The sequence below is a fragment of the Diadema antillarum genome, unplaced genomic scaffold (genome assembly GCF_040938485.1).
Source record: "Diadema antillarum isolate AM-2024a unplaced genomic scaffold, OU_Dant_1.0 seq00001234_RagTag, whole genome shotgun sequence".
NCBI lineage: Eukaryota > Metazoa > Echinodermata > Echinoidea > Diadematoida > Diadematidae > Diadema > Diadema antillarum.
In genome coordinates, this window is record NW_027272022.1 from 797660 (window position 1) to 810515 (window position 12856).

General features: G+C 37.5%; 2 protein-coding genes across 2 annotated transcripts in view; one reads left to right on the plus strand and one right to left on the minus strand.

Annotated features, from left to right (window-relative positions):
* Positions 1-12856, plus strand: part of LOC139745125 (UDP-glucuronosyltransferase 2C1-like) — a 100791-nt gene that overhangs the window by 19661 nt on the left and 68274 nt on the right. The gene's annotated exons all lie outside the window — the stretch shown is intronic.
* LOC139745092 (uncharacterized) lies at positions 1877-4648 on the minus strand. The gene is made up of 3 exons (XM_071655512.1): positions 4556-4648; positions 2645-2701; positions 1877-2281 (listed from the first exon to the last, which is right to left on the minus strand). The coding sequence occupies exons 1-3, from the start codon at positions 4631-4633 to the stop codon at positions 1982-1984; spliced, it is 435 nt and encodes a 144-aa protein (XP_071511613.1). The 5' UTR covers positions 4634-4648; the 3' UTR covers positions 1877-1981.

The window sequence follows — 12856 nt, forward strand, 5'->3', positions numbered from 1 at the left end:
TCTCTGCCATTATTTTAAAGAGGTGCGAACATTGCCTGTTTGTTAATAGCAAAATTTACATACTTACCGATGTAATAGATTATCTATAAGAAACTTACGGTCGAGCCACATATTTGCAAAGAAAATTCATACAGGGATAATTCACAGGGATAATATGAGAAAAGGATGAGAAAAAATATACCTTTGACATAAAAAAGGAAATGTCTAAAAATCACGCTTATCCGAGGTACTAAAAAGGACAGATTACGAACATCTTGTGGGAGTTTACCAGCACGCCTGTACAGCGTATTGCACTACCAAAGAAATTAAGCAGCATACATGTAAACATGTGTGTATACAATGTGTGAACTAATGATTGATCGTTGAGTCAATGTTTTTACTGTTTGAACGTCACTGTACAGTGTAAATTAGGCCCTACGTCCATGTGACGGGGGATGGGCATTCAGGGTAATATCTTTGGAGTGACTCTTGCGTAATGTATACTGAGTATAATATTATTATTTTGTATCGTAATTTGTTGTTTTGTTGAATATGACAAGGGCAATAATAAACAAACATACAGCCTAAATAAACATGAAAAATAAGTGAAAACGCGCTGGCACTCATTACCCATCTATACACGCCTATAGGGGGATTCACACGTATAAAAATTACTGGGTAACAAAACGAGAAATTGGTAACCCGCTAGTAAACTGAGTTCTTTACACGAGTGGACAAAAACCCAACAAAGCGCGGTCGGTCAGCAGCGCAATGCTAAACCCAAGAAATCTTGCTGTTATTAGCGCGCTAATCTTTGTTCCGCAGATACGTGTGAACGGTCGACCACAAAAACTCGAATCTTTCATATCCCATCATTCATAGCGCACGCCACAACGGCGTGCACTCGACAATGTATGTGAGGTTCAAGAACAATGCTTGTAGTTTTATCGATTTATCGATAGGCAATTAGCGAGTTACTAGTATTTCTGTGAGGGAGAAAGGCTGCAAAAATAAAAACAGACAAATAAAGAAACAGACAAAAAGCCCAACAAACTCTAGTTTCCGAGCGCATAGTATACTCTACTAACCAATTAATTTGCAGAGTGTCGATTAACGGTTTCAACAAAAACAAAGAAAACAAATAAAACAAAACAAAATAAAAACTCGAGTTTCGGGGAGCTTGGTAACCCGCTATATGGTACGTACAAACGCGGCTACTAAGTAACATTCGTGGACCTTATACAACTACGTACAATTTCCTTCATAATACCCTATCAGTACAATGAAACAACATGCGCTTGTTCACCCGGATCGTTCGCATTCATGATCATGCATGTCTTAATATTGTGTTTACTATCTTTCCAGTATGTAGAATATCTACGCGCCATTAGCCGGATCCACACGTATAACAACATAGCGGGATGACGACCCAGGATGACGATTGAACTCCAAATCTCGAGATTTTCCCCCTCTTCACGCGTTTGCATGTACTGACAATATTTACGCAGCTGCCACACAGTAGTGTGATGTTGTCATTTACCCACTATTGTGATGCTCGCTTGAATGATGGAATATAAAATCTGGAGATGAGTAAAGTATTTTCGGTCAGCCGTTTACGCGGTCACCGGGAGCAAATCAGCGCACTATTTCAGAAATCAAGTGCAAGATTTGTTGGGGGTACCGTCGCGATGCTGATCGCGCAAATTAGTGGGATTTTGTGTGCACATTTGCAAAAATCTCGAGATTACGATGGTCATGTAAATCTCGAGATTTTGTATCCCGCTTTTTGGCATACGCGCGAACCCTAATAGTGGCCCTTGTGTTTGTGGGGATATAGTTGTGTGCAAAACTTAGAACAATGTACAGTACACTGTATTAAAAAAAATTACGGCCTAATAGTACACCATGATATAGTCTACTGCCGATTCCACAGCAGAGTAGATTACCAAAGGAACTGTTCACACAGTTTGAACAACCACCGTGGATACTCGCTGTGATGCCATCAACGTCGTTCCCCAATGATCAACTCTTTAGACAGGTGGGCAGTGGTAGCAGCGGGCCAGATGGAATGACAGGCCTCGGGCTGGGCATGGTTTTCGCCAGGAACGTTCAGGCTGTGAAGGGGCTCAGCCGAACTTCGGAGAGGTGGAGGAAGAAACTTTTCAGGAGAAAGACAGATGGATAAAGCGACTTGTCTCTGGCGATACTTCGTGGCCGGGAATAGAAAATCGGCATGTCCGAACCTCTCCAACTTTTTTAGTGCTTTTGGTTTTGGTTTTGTTATTTTGTTGAACACATCTGCCTGTGTAATAAAGAACAAAACAGAAACATTTGCAAATATAATTTAATCATTACCATGGTTCCATGAGTAGACATTTTCTTCAACTAATATACGATTCAATTGCACATCCCGTAGTTTATGTACCAGAGTAAAATGATATTCACACAATGCCTTCCATTCTGACTAATAAGAAATTCGCGGAATAAAAATAAGCGTCATATAGGCCGATATAGGCCTTACGTGTTTTCACATTCTACAAAAAAAAAAACACAAAACAAAATAAAACAAAAACACAAATACACATGCACACACACACACACACACACACACAATGCGAAAAAGAACAGGTCACGTTTGTTGATATATTTATTAGAATAACATTACCTTTGTTGACTGGCTTCCAATGCGCATTCCTGTCTTTTCTCGATTTGCTCCTGAGATCTATAAAAAAAAATGATACAGTGGAATTAGAGATTCATTCTTTTTTCACGCGTAAACGTATATTGAAAGAGTAACGTCGGGTCATACAACGTATCTCATTAACTACCATGATTCATCGTAATATCCCGCGTTCCCTGTTAATGGAATCAATTGAGTTTTCACAAGTTAAATCCGAGACAAACTTGAGTTTTATTTATTCATTTATTTTTGGTGTCCTGTTCGGATCCCTTACAAAAACGTTCAATTCGAATTTTGATGACCCGAAAAAAGAAATGTATCGTGGCCTACCAATGAAAGGAAAATTTTTTTTTCGACACAGTTCTCCGATGGAACCGTCAAAATATAAACTGTTTAGAAGTTTGGTGGTCTGATTTCATTTTCAGAGGTCCCGAGAAACCACTAAAGTGCCACTTGAGATGTAGAGTATCCATAGCCTACTGAAAGTGTAAAAGGAAAAGACATTGGTTGCATTCATAACCGACAATCTATGAAAAATTATACACGCATTGTTCCCAGGATGAATCCCTTTTGAGAAAAAAAATACATCTGAAGATTTTTTTTTTCTCAGAAGGGATTCATCCGGGGAACATAATCATAGCATCCTAAAAAGTTTTAAAACCTGACATCAAGCTGTTCTCACTGACTGTGATAACAAATTATGAAATGGGAATGGAATTATGCAACCTGGAAATCATCTTATAGCTTGTCAAATTACAAAATTTATTTCATATTTCCATTTATTATCACTTTCATAATCATTCAGTACTTCAAAGAAAAGGGCACATCAAAGCAAACAGCAATTCATCATGATGGATCTATGTACAATATGTACGATCTACATAGATGGACAAAACTGACACAGTGAACGAACAACCTACAGTCCTCTACGGCATATACATGTAGAGTCTCAGTCAATTTAATAATAACAAACAGTAATTGAAGAGCTTTGAAAACAAAAGCAAACAAATCAAAATACAAATCAAAATACATATAAAAAAGTATATAGGATACTACGCAGAGAAAATTGAATGAAAATGATACGCAAACACACGCACATTATCATGATGCATCGGACCACTGAACCTCCGCCAAACGGCCAGCGTTAGTCGTTACGTTGCAGGTATTGTATACTTCATTTTTATGATTATGATATGACAGATTAATTACATCATAAGGATGAGCTATGTAATATGACGTAGAAACGGTTATTATAAATAGGGGCTACTCAAAGGTAGGGAGAAGAAAATGACACGACGAGGGTGCAATGCTGCCGCGCCATTGTGTTCCCCTGTTTCTGATACTACCTAGTAGTATACAGTGTAGATCATCTACTTCCAAATCTCATGTAAACTATACTCGACAGAAATTATGATCACCCCTTCCCCCATCCTCTTTGGGCACATATTATTCACTTTTAGAATTAATAACGAATATTCCTTCATTTTTGACTAACGAATCTCCTTTTTGGAATAACGAGCCTTATTTCGTTTTCGGATCGATACACATAATCTTGAGAATACTATGGACGCTTCAGAATAAGGAAATTTATTTCATTTTCAGATCAACGAACACTCGGCACTAAGGGACCCTACTTCATTCTCGTTTGGCCGATTACCCCTTGCGAATTTCATTATTCAGAAATCTATTTTTCTGAACTTTTTACACGCATAAAACCTTGAAAATCAAGGTGAAAAAATAAAGTAATCAAGCCTTTTGTGGGTCATCCTACATACATCTTTTCTAGCAGGCACAGGATATTCTTCACGAGATAAACTTCAAGCTCTCACATCATGCACTTACGGATAAAGATGGGTCGGACTGACTAACTTCTACACTAAATGCCTGTGTACTCACTTTTTCACTCAGGACATCGCGAGCTGGGGTCGGTAGATCCAGGTGTCGCGTCGGTTCATTTCTACGGGATGAAGGCATCTTGTCCAGTTTCAATAATCGCGATCCCTTCTCTCTTAATTTCTAGGATTTATTTTTAAGTCCTAAGGATTTATTTTTTTAAGTCCTAGCGGACTGTAAATACAGACAAAACCTTAGGACTTAAAAGTAAGTCTTAGCTAGGATTTAAAAATTTAAGTCTATGTTCGACTTAAATTTCAAGTCTATAGGATTTATTTTTTAAGTCTTATTAGATTACATTTAAATCTTTCTTAGACTTGTTTTTAAAATAAATCCAGCTTGGATTTAAACGACGAAAGACTTATTTTAAGCCTTCCTTGGATTTATTTCAAATAAATCCATCATGGATTTAAACTCAGACTACTGAAAATGACAGCCAATTGATGCACTTTCTTCACATGTAAAGGTCTATTTATTTTAACAAAATCAAACTGATGCATTTTTCACAAACATCGATAAGTTACAAAATATACAGATGATTGTCATACACATGTAGGCTCCAGAAAAAATGAAATACGACATGATGAAAACAGAGCATATTTTGCAATAGTCTCAGATGGTCACATCTTCACATTCATGTTACTGATGCTTCTTTCACTGTGTTCTGTAAACAAGTTACTAGACGACTGGAACCTTCATTGCCAAATAGATTACTTTTTTTCACTTTTTTTTTAAATCTTGCAAGATGACGCCATACGACTCGATTCACTTTCATTTTATGTATTTCTTTCCCTGGTGAGCATCGTTAAGTCGTAAGATGGAAACTATGAACAAATATAAGATTATATAAAAATTCTAATAACTTAAATTTTAGAAATGATGCTGTGTAATAAACAATACAGCCTCCATTAAGTTGACGTTTAGATTTACACGCTTTGTACGTCCCATGCATGCAATTTAAAGAATTATTTGATTTTTTGTGCATAGTATAAATTTAATCAAGAGGGAAGTAAAGGCCAAAATTAGTGTAATCAAATTAGAAAAGAGAAGAAATTTCCCTACACAGAATGGTGTAAAGACTATGAAAATCAGGTACGAAATAAGGAAGATATGCCTCTTTTCACTTTCACACATTTCCAGAAAACAGATCTCGTCCAGTCTTTATGAACGTCCAAATGAGGGAATTGATGATGTCATTCCTTCAAAATATTTTTACACTTTTCACCTGCATGTATTTGCATATTCATACGGACTAGTCAAGAAATGTTTTCTGAAAACGTGTTACATTTCCTTATTTCTTACCAGACTTCCCTAATTTTTCCACTATTCCGTAGGGAAAATTTACAATTGAATCCAAACTGTATTACATACAACAATAGGGAGCACGATCTATGTAAACTCTGAAGTAAATTCACCTTAAAACATTAAGAAGCTCAAATAACAATTAACATTCTAAACTTACTTCTAAAATTCCTTGAATATCGATTGTCTGAAATGGATTTACATAAGTACATTTCCATACTGCATTTTGGTAGACAAAATGTTTGACAAAAGAATATACAAATTCCTGCTTAATCTATTGATATTTAAGAATCCATCTCAACTGATGACAGGGAACCATCTCAAGAGACTGTTCAAGTGAGATGGACCACTAGTTTCTTAATTACTTTGATGTCATATCTCGTAACAAAGCACTATGTTGAAGTGATGCAATCTGAATTTTTAACTAGAATTATCACTCATTGTGATTAATATACCCCCACCCACAATTGAGGGAATTAGCTCAACCAGGATAATTTTTTCTTACTTTTTAATAAAGAAAAAAATTACCATGGCAATGCACTGTTCCACCTCTCAAATCAAGTGCTCAAAAACTGAGTGAGCAAGATAAATAAACTGACGATTTCTATGGTTTTTACTAAAAATTGTGTAACCATGGCAACACAATGTTGGACATTAAGAAAAAAAATGAAGTTTGCACAACTACAGGCCCTATATCATAGCCGTCATATGTGCCAAATTTCAAGCTAAATGCTAAAAGGGTGAGGGGTTTAGTTGAATTCACATTAGTGTATCATTTTCATGCAAAATATACTGTTACCATGGCAACACATTTTCCACACTGACAAAAGATTTTTTGCACATCTAGGTAATGTAGAGGTAACATGTGCCAAATTTGAAGCCAAAATGCTCTAAACAGAGACAGGAGAATCGAAAGGTTTGTATGATTTTCATTGAAAATGCACTGTTACCATGGCAACACATTGCTTAACAATGATGGAATATGAAGTTTGCATATTTCTGAACTACAATGGTTGCATGTGCCAAATTTCAAGCCAAATGCTCAAAGACTGAGGGAGTTACCTGAATCCAAAATATTTTTGTATGATTTTCATTCAAACTATGTTGTTACCATGGCAACACAATGATCAACAATGACGAAAGGTTAAGTTTGCACATGTACGTACCATAGTGGTCAGGTGTGCCAAATTTCAAGCTAAATGCTCAAAGACTGAGGTTGTTACATGAATCCACAATATCTTTGTATGCATTTTAGTGAAAAGATGCTGTTACCATGGCAACGCATTGTTCACCATTGATGAAAGATTAAGTTTGCACATCTATATGCTAAAGTTGTTGCATGTGTCAAATGTCAAGCCAATTACTCAAAGAGTGAGGGAGTTAACTGAATCCACAATATTTTTGTATGATTTTCATTCAAAATATGCCGTTGCCATGGCAACACATTGATCGACACTTACGAAAGAATACATTTACACATCTACATACCACAGTGGTCTTTTGTGCCAAATTTCTAGCTAAATGCTCGAAGACTAAAGGAAGTTAGCTGAATCCACAATATTTTTGTATGTTTTTTGGTTTAAAAAAAGCTGTTACCATGGCAACGCATTGCTCACCACATTGTTTCCATATCTATATACCATAGTGGTCATGTGTGCCAAATTTCAAGTCAAATGCTCTAAATTTGTTTAAGGTGCCCATCTGCGCTGAATCTATCCTTCCTCGTGGGTTCAAGCACATACTTTGGCTGGAAAACCAAAGTTTATTTCTTTATAAATAGAGAGTTTCATATTAAAGTGTTTAGCCACAACGTCATAATGAAAATAGCAACAAATCAGCGCTCAATAAATGTGATGGACAATGGCTCAACAACACTGTGGGAGTGATGAAAATTAGGTAATCGTTGAATAATTACAAAAGTGTTCAGGGGAACTTAAACTTTCTTCTTTCAATTTAAATCAATGCGGATCTGGCATTACTTTTTTTACATCATCAACCAGACATAATATACAGAAAACAAGCCAAAGATGAACAATAAATAAATTGAAACTGGACATGTATAAAAACTTGAAATATTGTTTATATGTTCACGTAGCAATGCAAATGCAAAAGTGAGGCACACACATACATGATAGCACCTCTAAAGGAAACATTGCGGCATTAACTTTCCTTATTGTGTTATTTTCATTTAAAAATGCACACAAAAAAAAATTACAAGGAAACTTTACTACAACCAGGGCATGACAGACATGCTTCTTGTGTGCATGGATTTGTAGCTCAATATAAATGGAAAAGTGAGGCACACATAACATAACTCAATATCCATGAGTCAAACATTATGCATGATAGTATCTTCAAAGGAAACATTGCAGCATTTCACCTGTGTTACTTTGATTTAAGAATTCACCGAAAATTAAGAAAACTTTGCTGCACATCAGGGCAAGTCAGATATGCTTCTTGTGTGCATGGGTTTGTGGCACAATGTCGGAAAATCTTACTAGCATCATACACTGACGTGTTCTTGAAGTTCGTGGCTAATGCCCAGAACGAAGCCCTCACTTGGGATTGTAGCAGTACATGAATATGCCGCCACAAAATCAAAGAATGCTTCAAGCACCCAAGCATATTTGACGATGAAGACACAGTGGGCTTTAAAGAGTCTGTCAAATTCTTACTTCCGGTCATCTCCAGCCTGGACTTAGTATGGTCTTGTCCAGGATGAGAAAATACTGGATGTACGTCTAGTCACTCCCTTATCTGACTAAGCAGGGCTGGCTGAAGGTGGCATCTTTAGCATCACTGAACTTCGCGCTTCTCGCTCGTGATGTATACGTTTCGCGCGGATCAACTTGGCGTTTCCCGTTTGCTAGGGCTTTAAGGTGGGAGAATCTCCAGATCAGAAGATGCTTGGGGCTGGGGTTGGAGTCTCTGCATCAGCAATGCCATGAACATTGGTTCCTACCTGAAAAGAGATTAAACATGTATAGCACTACTGATATTTCGAACTAAATTTCACTTGAATCGTTTGAGCAAATGACAAAGACTACAATTATTATCAAATAAACTTTGCATCACATAGAGGGAAGTTAAGTTCTCAGTGAGAGGGCACTCTGGAGGGAAAAAATATTAAAATATAATTTTACATATTGATCTTAAATACAATGTACTAATAACATATTCATCACATAACTTTTAGTTTGTGATGTACAAGTAAATATTTCTGATATATTTCGGAACATATTATTTTAAATATTTTGTCTCATCTGGTAAACCTCAAAGCCTTGAAAAAAATTCCCAGAAATCAGATTACTTTTTGCCATCATCGGGGTGGGGCCTACTTGATATTTACATGTTCCAGACTCATAAGATATTTGATGTACATATTATTACAAGTCAATAGAAGTCAGCATGCATTTTTAATCCGTAATTTAATGAATTTAAAAGAAAACTGTCAAAACACGGTAGATACCCCTACACAATACTCATTGCTGAATGTTCTAAAGTTTGTTTGAGAAGAATCGCTTCAAAAACACTGATATATCAGAGAAGAAAACTTTGCATTTCTCACGACAGCATGAGAAATTCAGATTTTTAAATTCTACCTGTTACTGAGTACATGCAGATTCTACACGAGTCTTGCTTTGTAAGATACGAAGCTCAAATATTCTTCTCTAAACATGAGCTGGTACTTAAAAGCCCAATGAAACATGCATATTGATAATTCTCAAAATTGGAAGCTCAATGATTTGATCATAAACTGATTTCAAGTCTATAAACATTAAGCATATACTGTACTTACAGGCACATAGTCATTCTGCACCATGTACTGCTGGGCATCCCTCGGGAGCACGAGAGGTCCTCTCCCTTTCTTCTACATGGGGATGTTGGGTCTGTGAAGCATCGCTGCAAGTAGTGACATTCCACAAAATTCCTATAGAATGGAACACAATACAATTTTTTTTTTCAACTTTAAGTATTTCACCCATTCTCTTTAACATATTAGATATGATGTGTTGTATCAGCTCTGACAATCCCTAACATTCAGTACGTTTTCGACTTATTATCAATATCAGTCTATGAAGAGCAAATTCGTACGCATTCACTTTCCTGAAAGGTGTAATAGCAATGAAGCATAAACAAATGAGTAAGTTTTACTCTTACACTTTGGACAGAAATTGTTCCAGTAATTATAATCAATGCCACAAGATCTATGAGGATTGGCGGAAGGACTTACTGTCTCCATCCATGTCTTCACATCTTCTTACGATGTCTTGCAACTAAGGGTGGTTTCGCTTGGCAAGTGCAAGATTCTATTGACGTAAAATGGCCCCCATCTGTTCACCATCTCCTGCACTTTTCTCGGTACAACTGGGCAAAGTCCGCATTGATCTGAAAATAAACACAAAAACTGAGAAATATCAGTGATAAGGAAGTGGAAAATGAAAAACAGAAACGCTTGACAAAAAAAAGGAAGAAAACAAATATGCTTCGGGGGTATAAACGGTCGCCATAGCCACATTTCTAGATTTTTATGTAATTAATTATTTCTTATCGGTCTCGAGGGTTGTATTTCATGCTGGAGGAAAAAATGAGACCAATATCTCTGATTTTTGTTTCAGATGTTATCGTTAAAATCAATTTTTAGAAATACCAGGGATGTCTTGCATATCTAAACACCAAGAAGGGATAGTCCTGACAGAGTACTCCTTGGAGTACAAATTATATAAATAACAGATAATTTGCATTCCCTTTATCTTAAATAATATTAAAAGTAAAAAATAAAAAAAGGCCTCATATATTGTAAAACTTCACTACATTCTCTCACTGGTGTATGTGATGCTTAATGCATATACATCTCAGCCAGAAGTGTAGATCTGTAGAATTTTTAAGTCTAGATCCTTCTACTCAAACACAGATCACCACATTGATTATGCTACAAAGAGAAAGACTGGAGTAGAATACCTTTATCCAGGTGCGAAATCTTGTTTCATTGCACTGGCGTAGCCAGGGGGGGGGCGATGGGGGCGGTCGCCCCCCCTAAGATTTGGACCGGGGATTTGGGAGGCGGAAAAAAAAAATGCGTGTATACTGTATGCACATGAAGCGGGTCTCCTTTGCAACCTTTCATCAAATAAGATATTTTTTTTTTAGATATTTCACTCAAAGTGTGCACCAGATCGTTGAATTTCAATTCAAAATATGCAAAATCTCTCGTGCTTGGGAGGGGTGTCCCCCTCCCAAACCCTCCCCCTCTGTACCTCTTTCCCTAGCTAAGTACACTTTTTAGATTTACAAAATATTATGAATAATTCTGAGTGCACAAGACTCATCACTTATATTCCGAAAACTCAAGGTTCCCTCATGTATAAGGGGAATTTCCCCTTTTAATCGACCCTTTCCTCCCTCAGCCCCCCCCCCATTCTTTTTTTTTTTTTTTTGGTGATTTCCCAAATGTTGATTCCATCAAATATGCGTATACGATAGATATCTCAATTTCAACCTTAAAAAGGCAAAAGCTCCATCGGAAGGGAAGGGTGGAGATAACACTCGCCAACGCCTTCTCCCTGCTCGCCCGCCCCCCCCCCCCCATGCATAGAAGTAGACTGTGGCTATACCCAGATCGCTTTATTTCAATTCTCAAAACGCCAAAGCTCCGCGTGCGTGAGGGGGAATCCCCCTTCCCCTAAGCTCTACCTCACTAGACTTTATACATACACACAGATGGTGCACATTCGGAATAAGAGCTAAATTCCGTGATTTTAACACTTCGATGAAAAAGTATTGCACCAAAACTTTGCACCAAATCGCTGAATTTCAGGTCTGAAAACGCAAAATCACCTTCGTGTGGCAGGGGATATGCCCCTATCTACACCCTCGTGTGCATGCTTTTTCTGCTTGATTGCTGAACAGACAGCGTTCATGATATTCAGTGTAAGAATTAATACAAGAAGACTAGTGTATTTAAATTATACCATTTTATAGGCAAATTGTTCAATAATAATCTATACTAAAATATACTGCAACCATTAAACAAGTGGGACTGTTTCAACTCGTTAAAACACGCAAAAACATGCATCAAATTGCACCATTTGCAACGTCAAAATGCAAAAAGTTCTCACCGTGGGAGGGGGGACACCCCCCTCCCACACCCTCCCCTCCCCCCTCGCTCGCTCCACTTGCTCGGGTTCAGTCGCGTTCATGATATTCAGTGAAAAGAATTAATACAAGAAGTGTGTTTCAATTACACCATTTTATAGGCAAATTCTTCCATAATAATCTACACTAAAATATACTGCTATGTACCTTAAACAAGTGGGACTGTTTCACGTCGATAAAACGCGTAAAAACATGCATCAAATTGCACCATTTGCAACATCAAAATGCAAAAAGTTCTTCCCGTGGGAGGGGGGACATTCCCCCTCCCACACCCTCCCCTACCCCCTCGCTCGCTCCGCTCGCTCGGGTTCAGTCGCGTTCATGATATTCAGTGAAAAGAATTAATACAAGAAGTGCATTTAGATTACACCATTTTAAAGGCAAATTGTTCCATAATAATCTACACTAAAATATACTGCTACCTTAAACAAGTGGGACTGTTTCACGTCGATAAAACGCGCAAAAACATGCATCAAAATGCACCATTTGCAATATCAAAATGCAAAAAGTTCTTACCGTGGGAGGGGGGACACCCCCCTCCCACACCCTCCCCTCCCCCTCGCTCGCTCCGCTCGCCCAGGCTCAGTCGCGTTCATGATATTCAGTGAAAAGAATTAATACAAGAAGTGTGTTTCAATTACACCATTTTATAGGCAAATTCTTCCATAATAATCTACACTAAAATATACTGCTATGTACCTTAAACAAGTGGGACTGTTTCACGTCGATAAAACGCGTAAAAACATGCATCAAATTGCACCATTTGCAACATCAAAATGCAAAAAGTTCTTCCCGTGGGAGGGGGGACATCCCCCCTCCCACACCCTCCCCTACCCCCTCGCTCGC

Excerpts from the sequence above, each read along its gene's own strand:
- LOC139745092 (XM_071655512.1), bottom strand. The coding sequence starts at position 4,633 with ATGCCTTCATCCCGTAGAAATGAACCGACGCGACACCTGGATCTACCG. Across the intron at positions 2,702-4,555 it reads GCGATGTCCTGAGTGAAAAA|ATCTCAGGAGCAAATCGAGA; the intron begins GTGAGTACACAG and ends TTTTTTTTATAG. Across the intron at positions 2,282-2,644 it reads TTGGAAGCCAGTCAACAAAG|GCAGATGTGTTCAACAAAAT; the intron begins GTAATGTTATTC and ends TTTATTACACAG.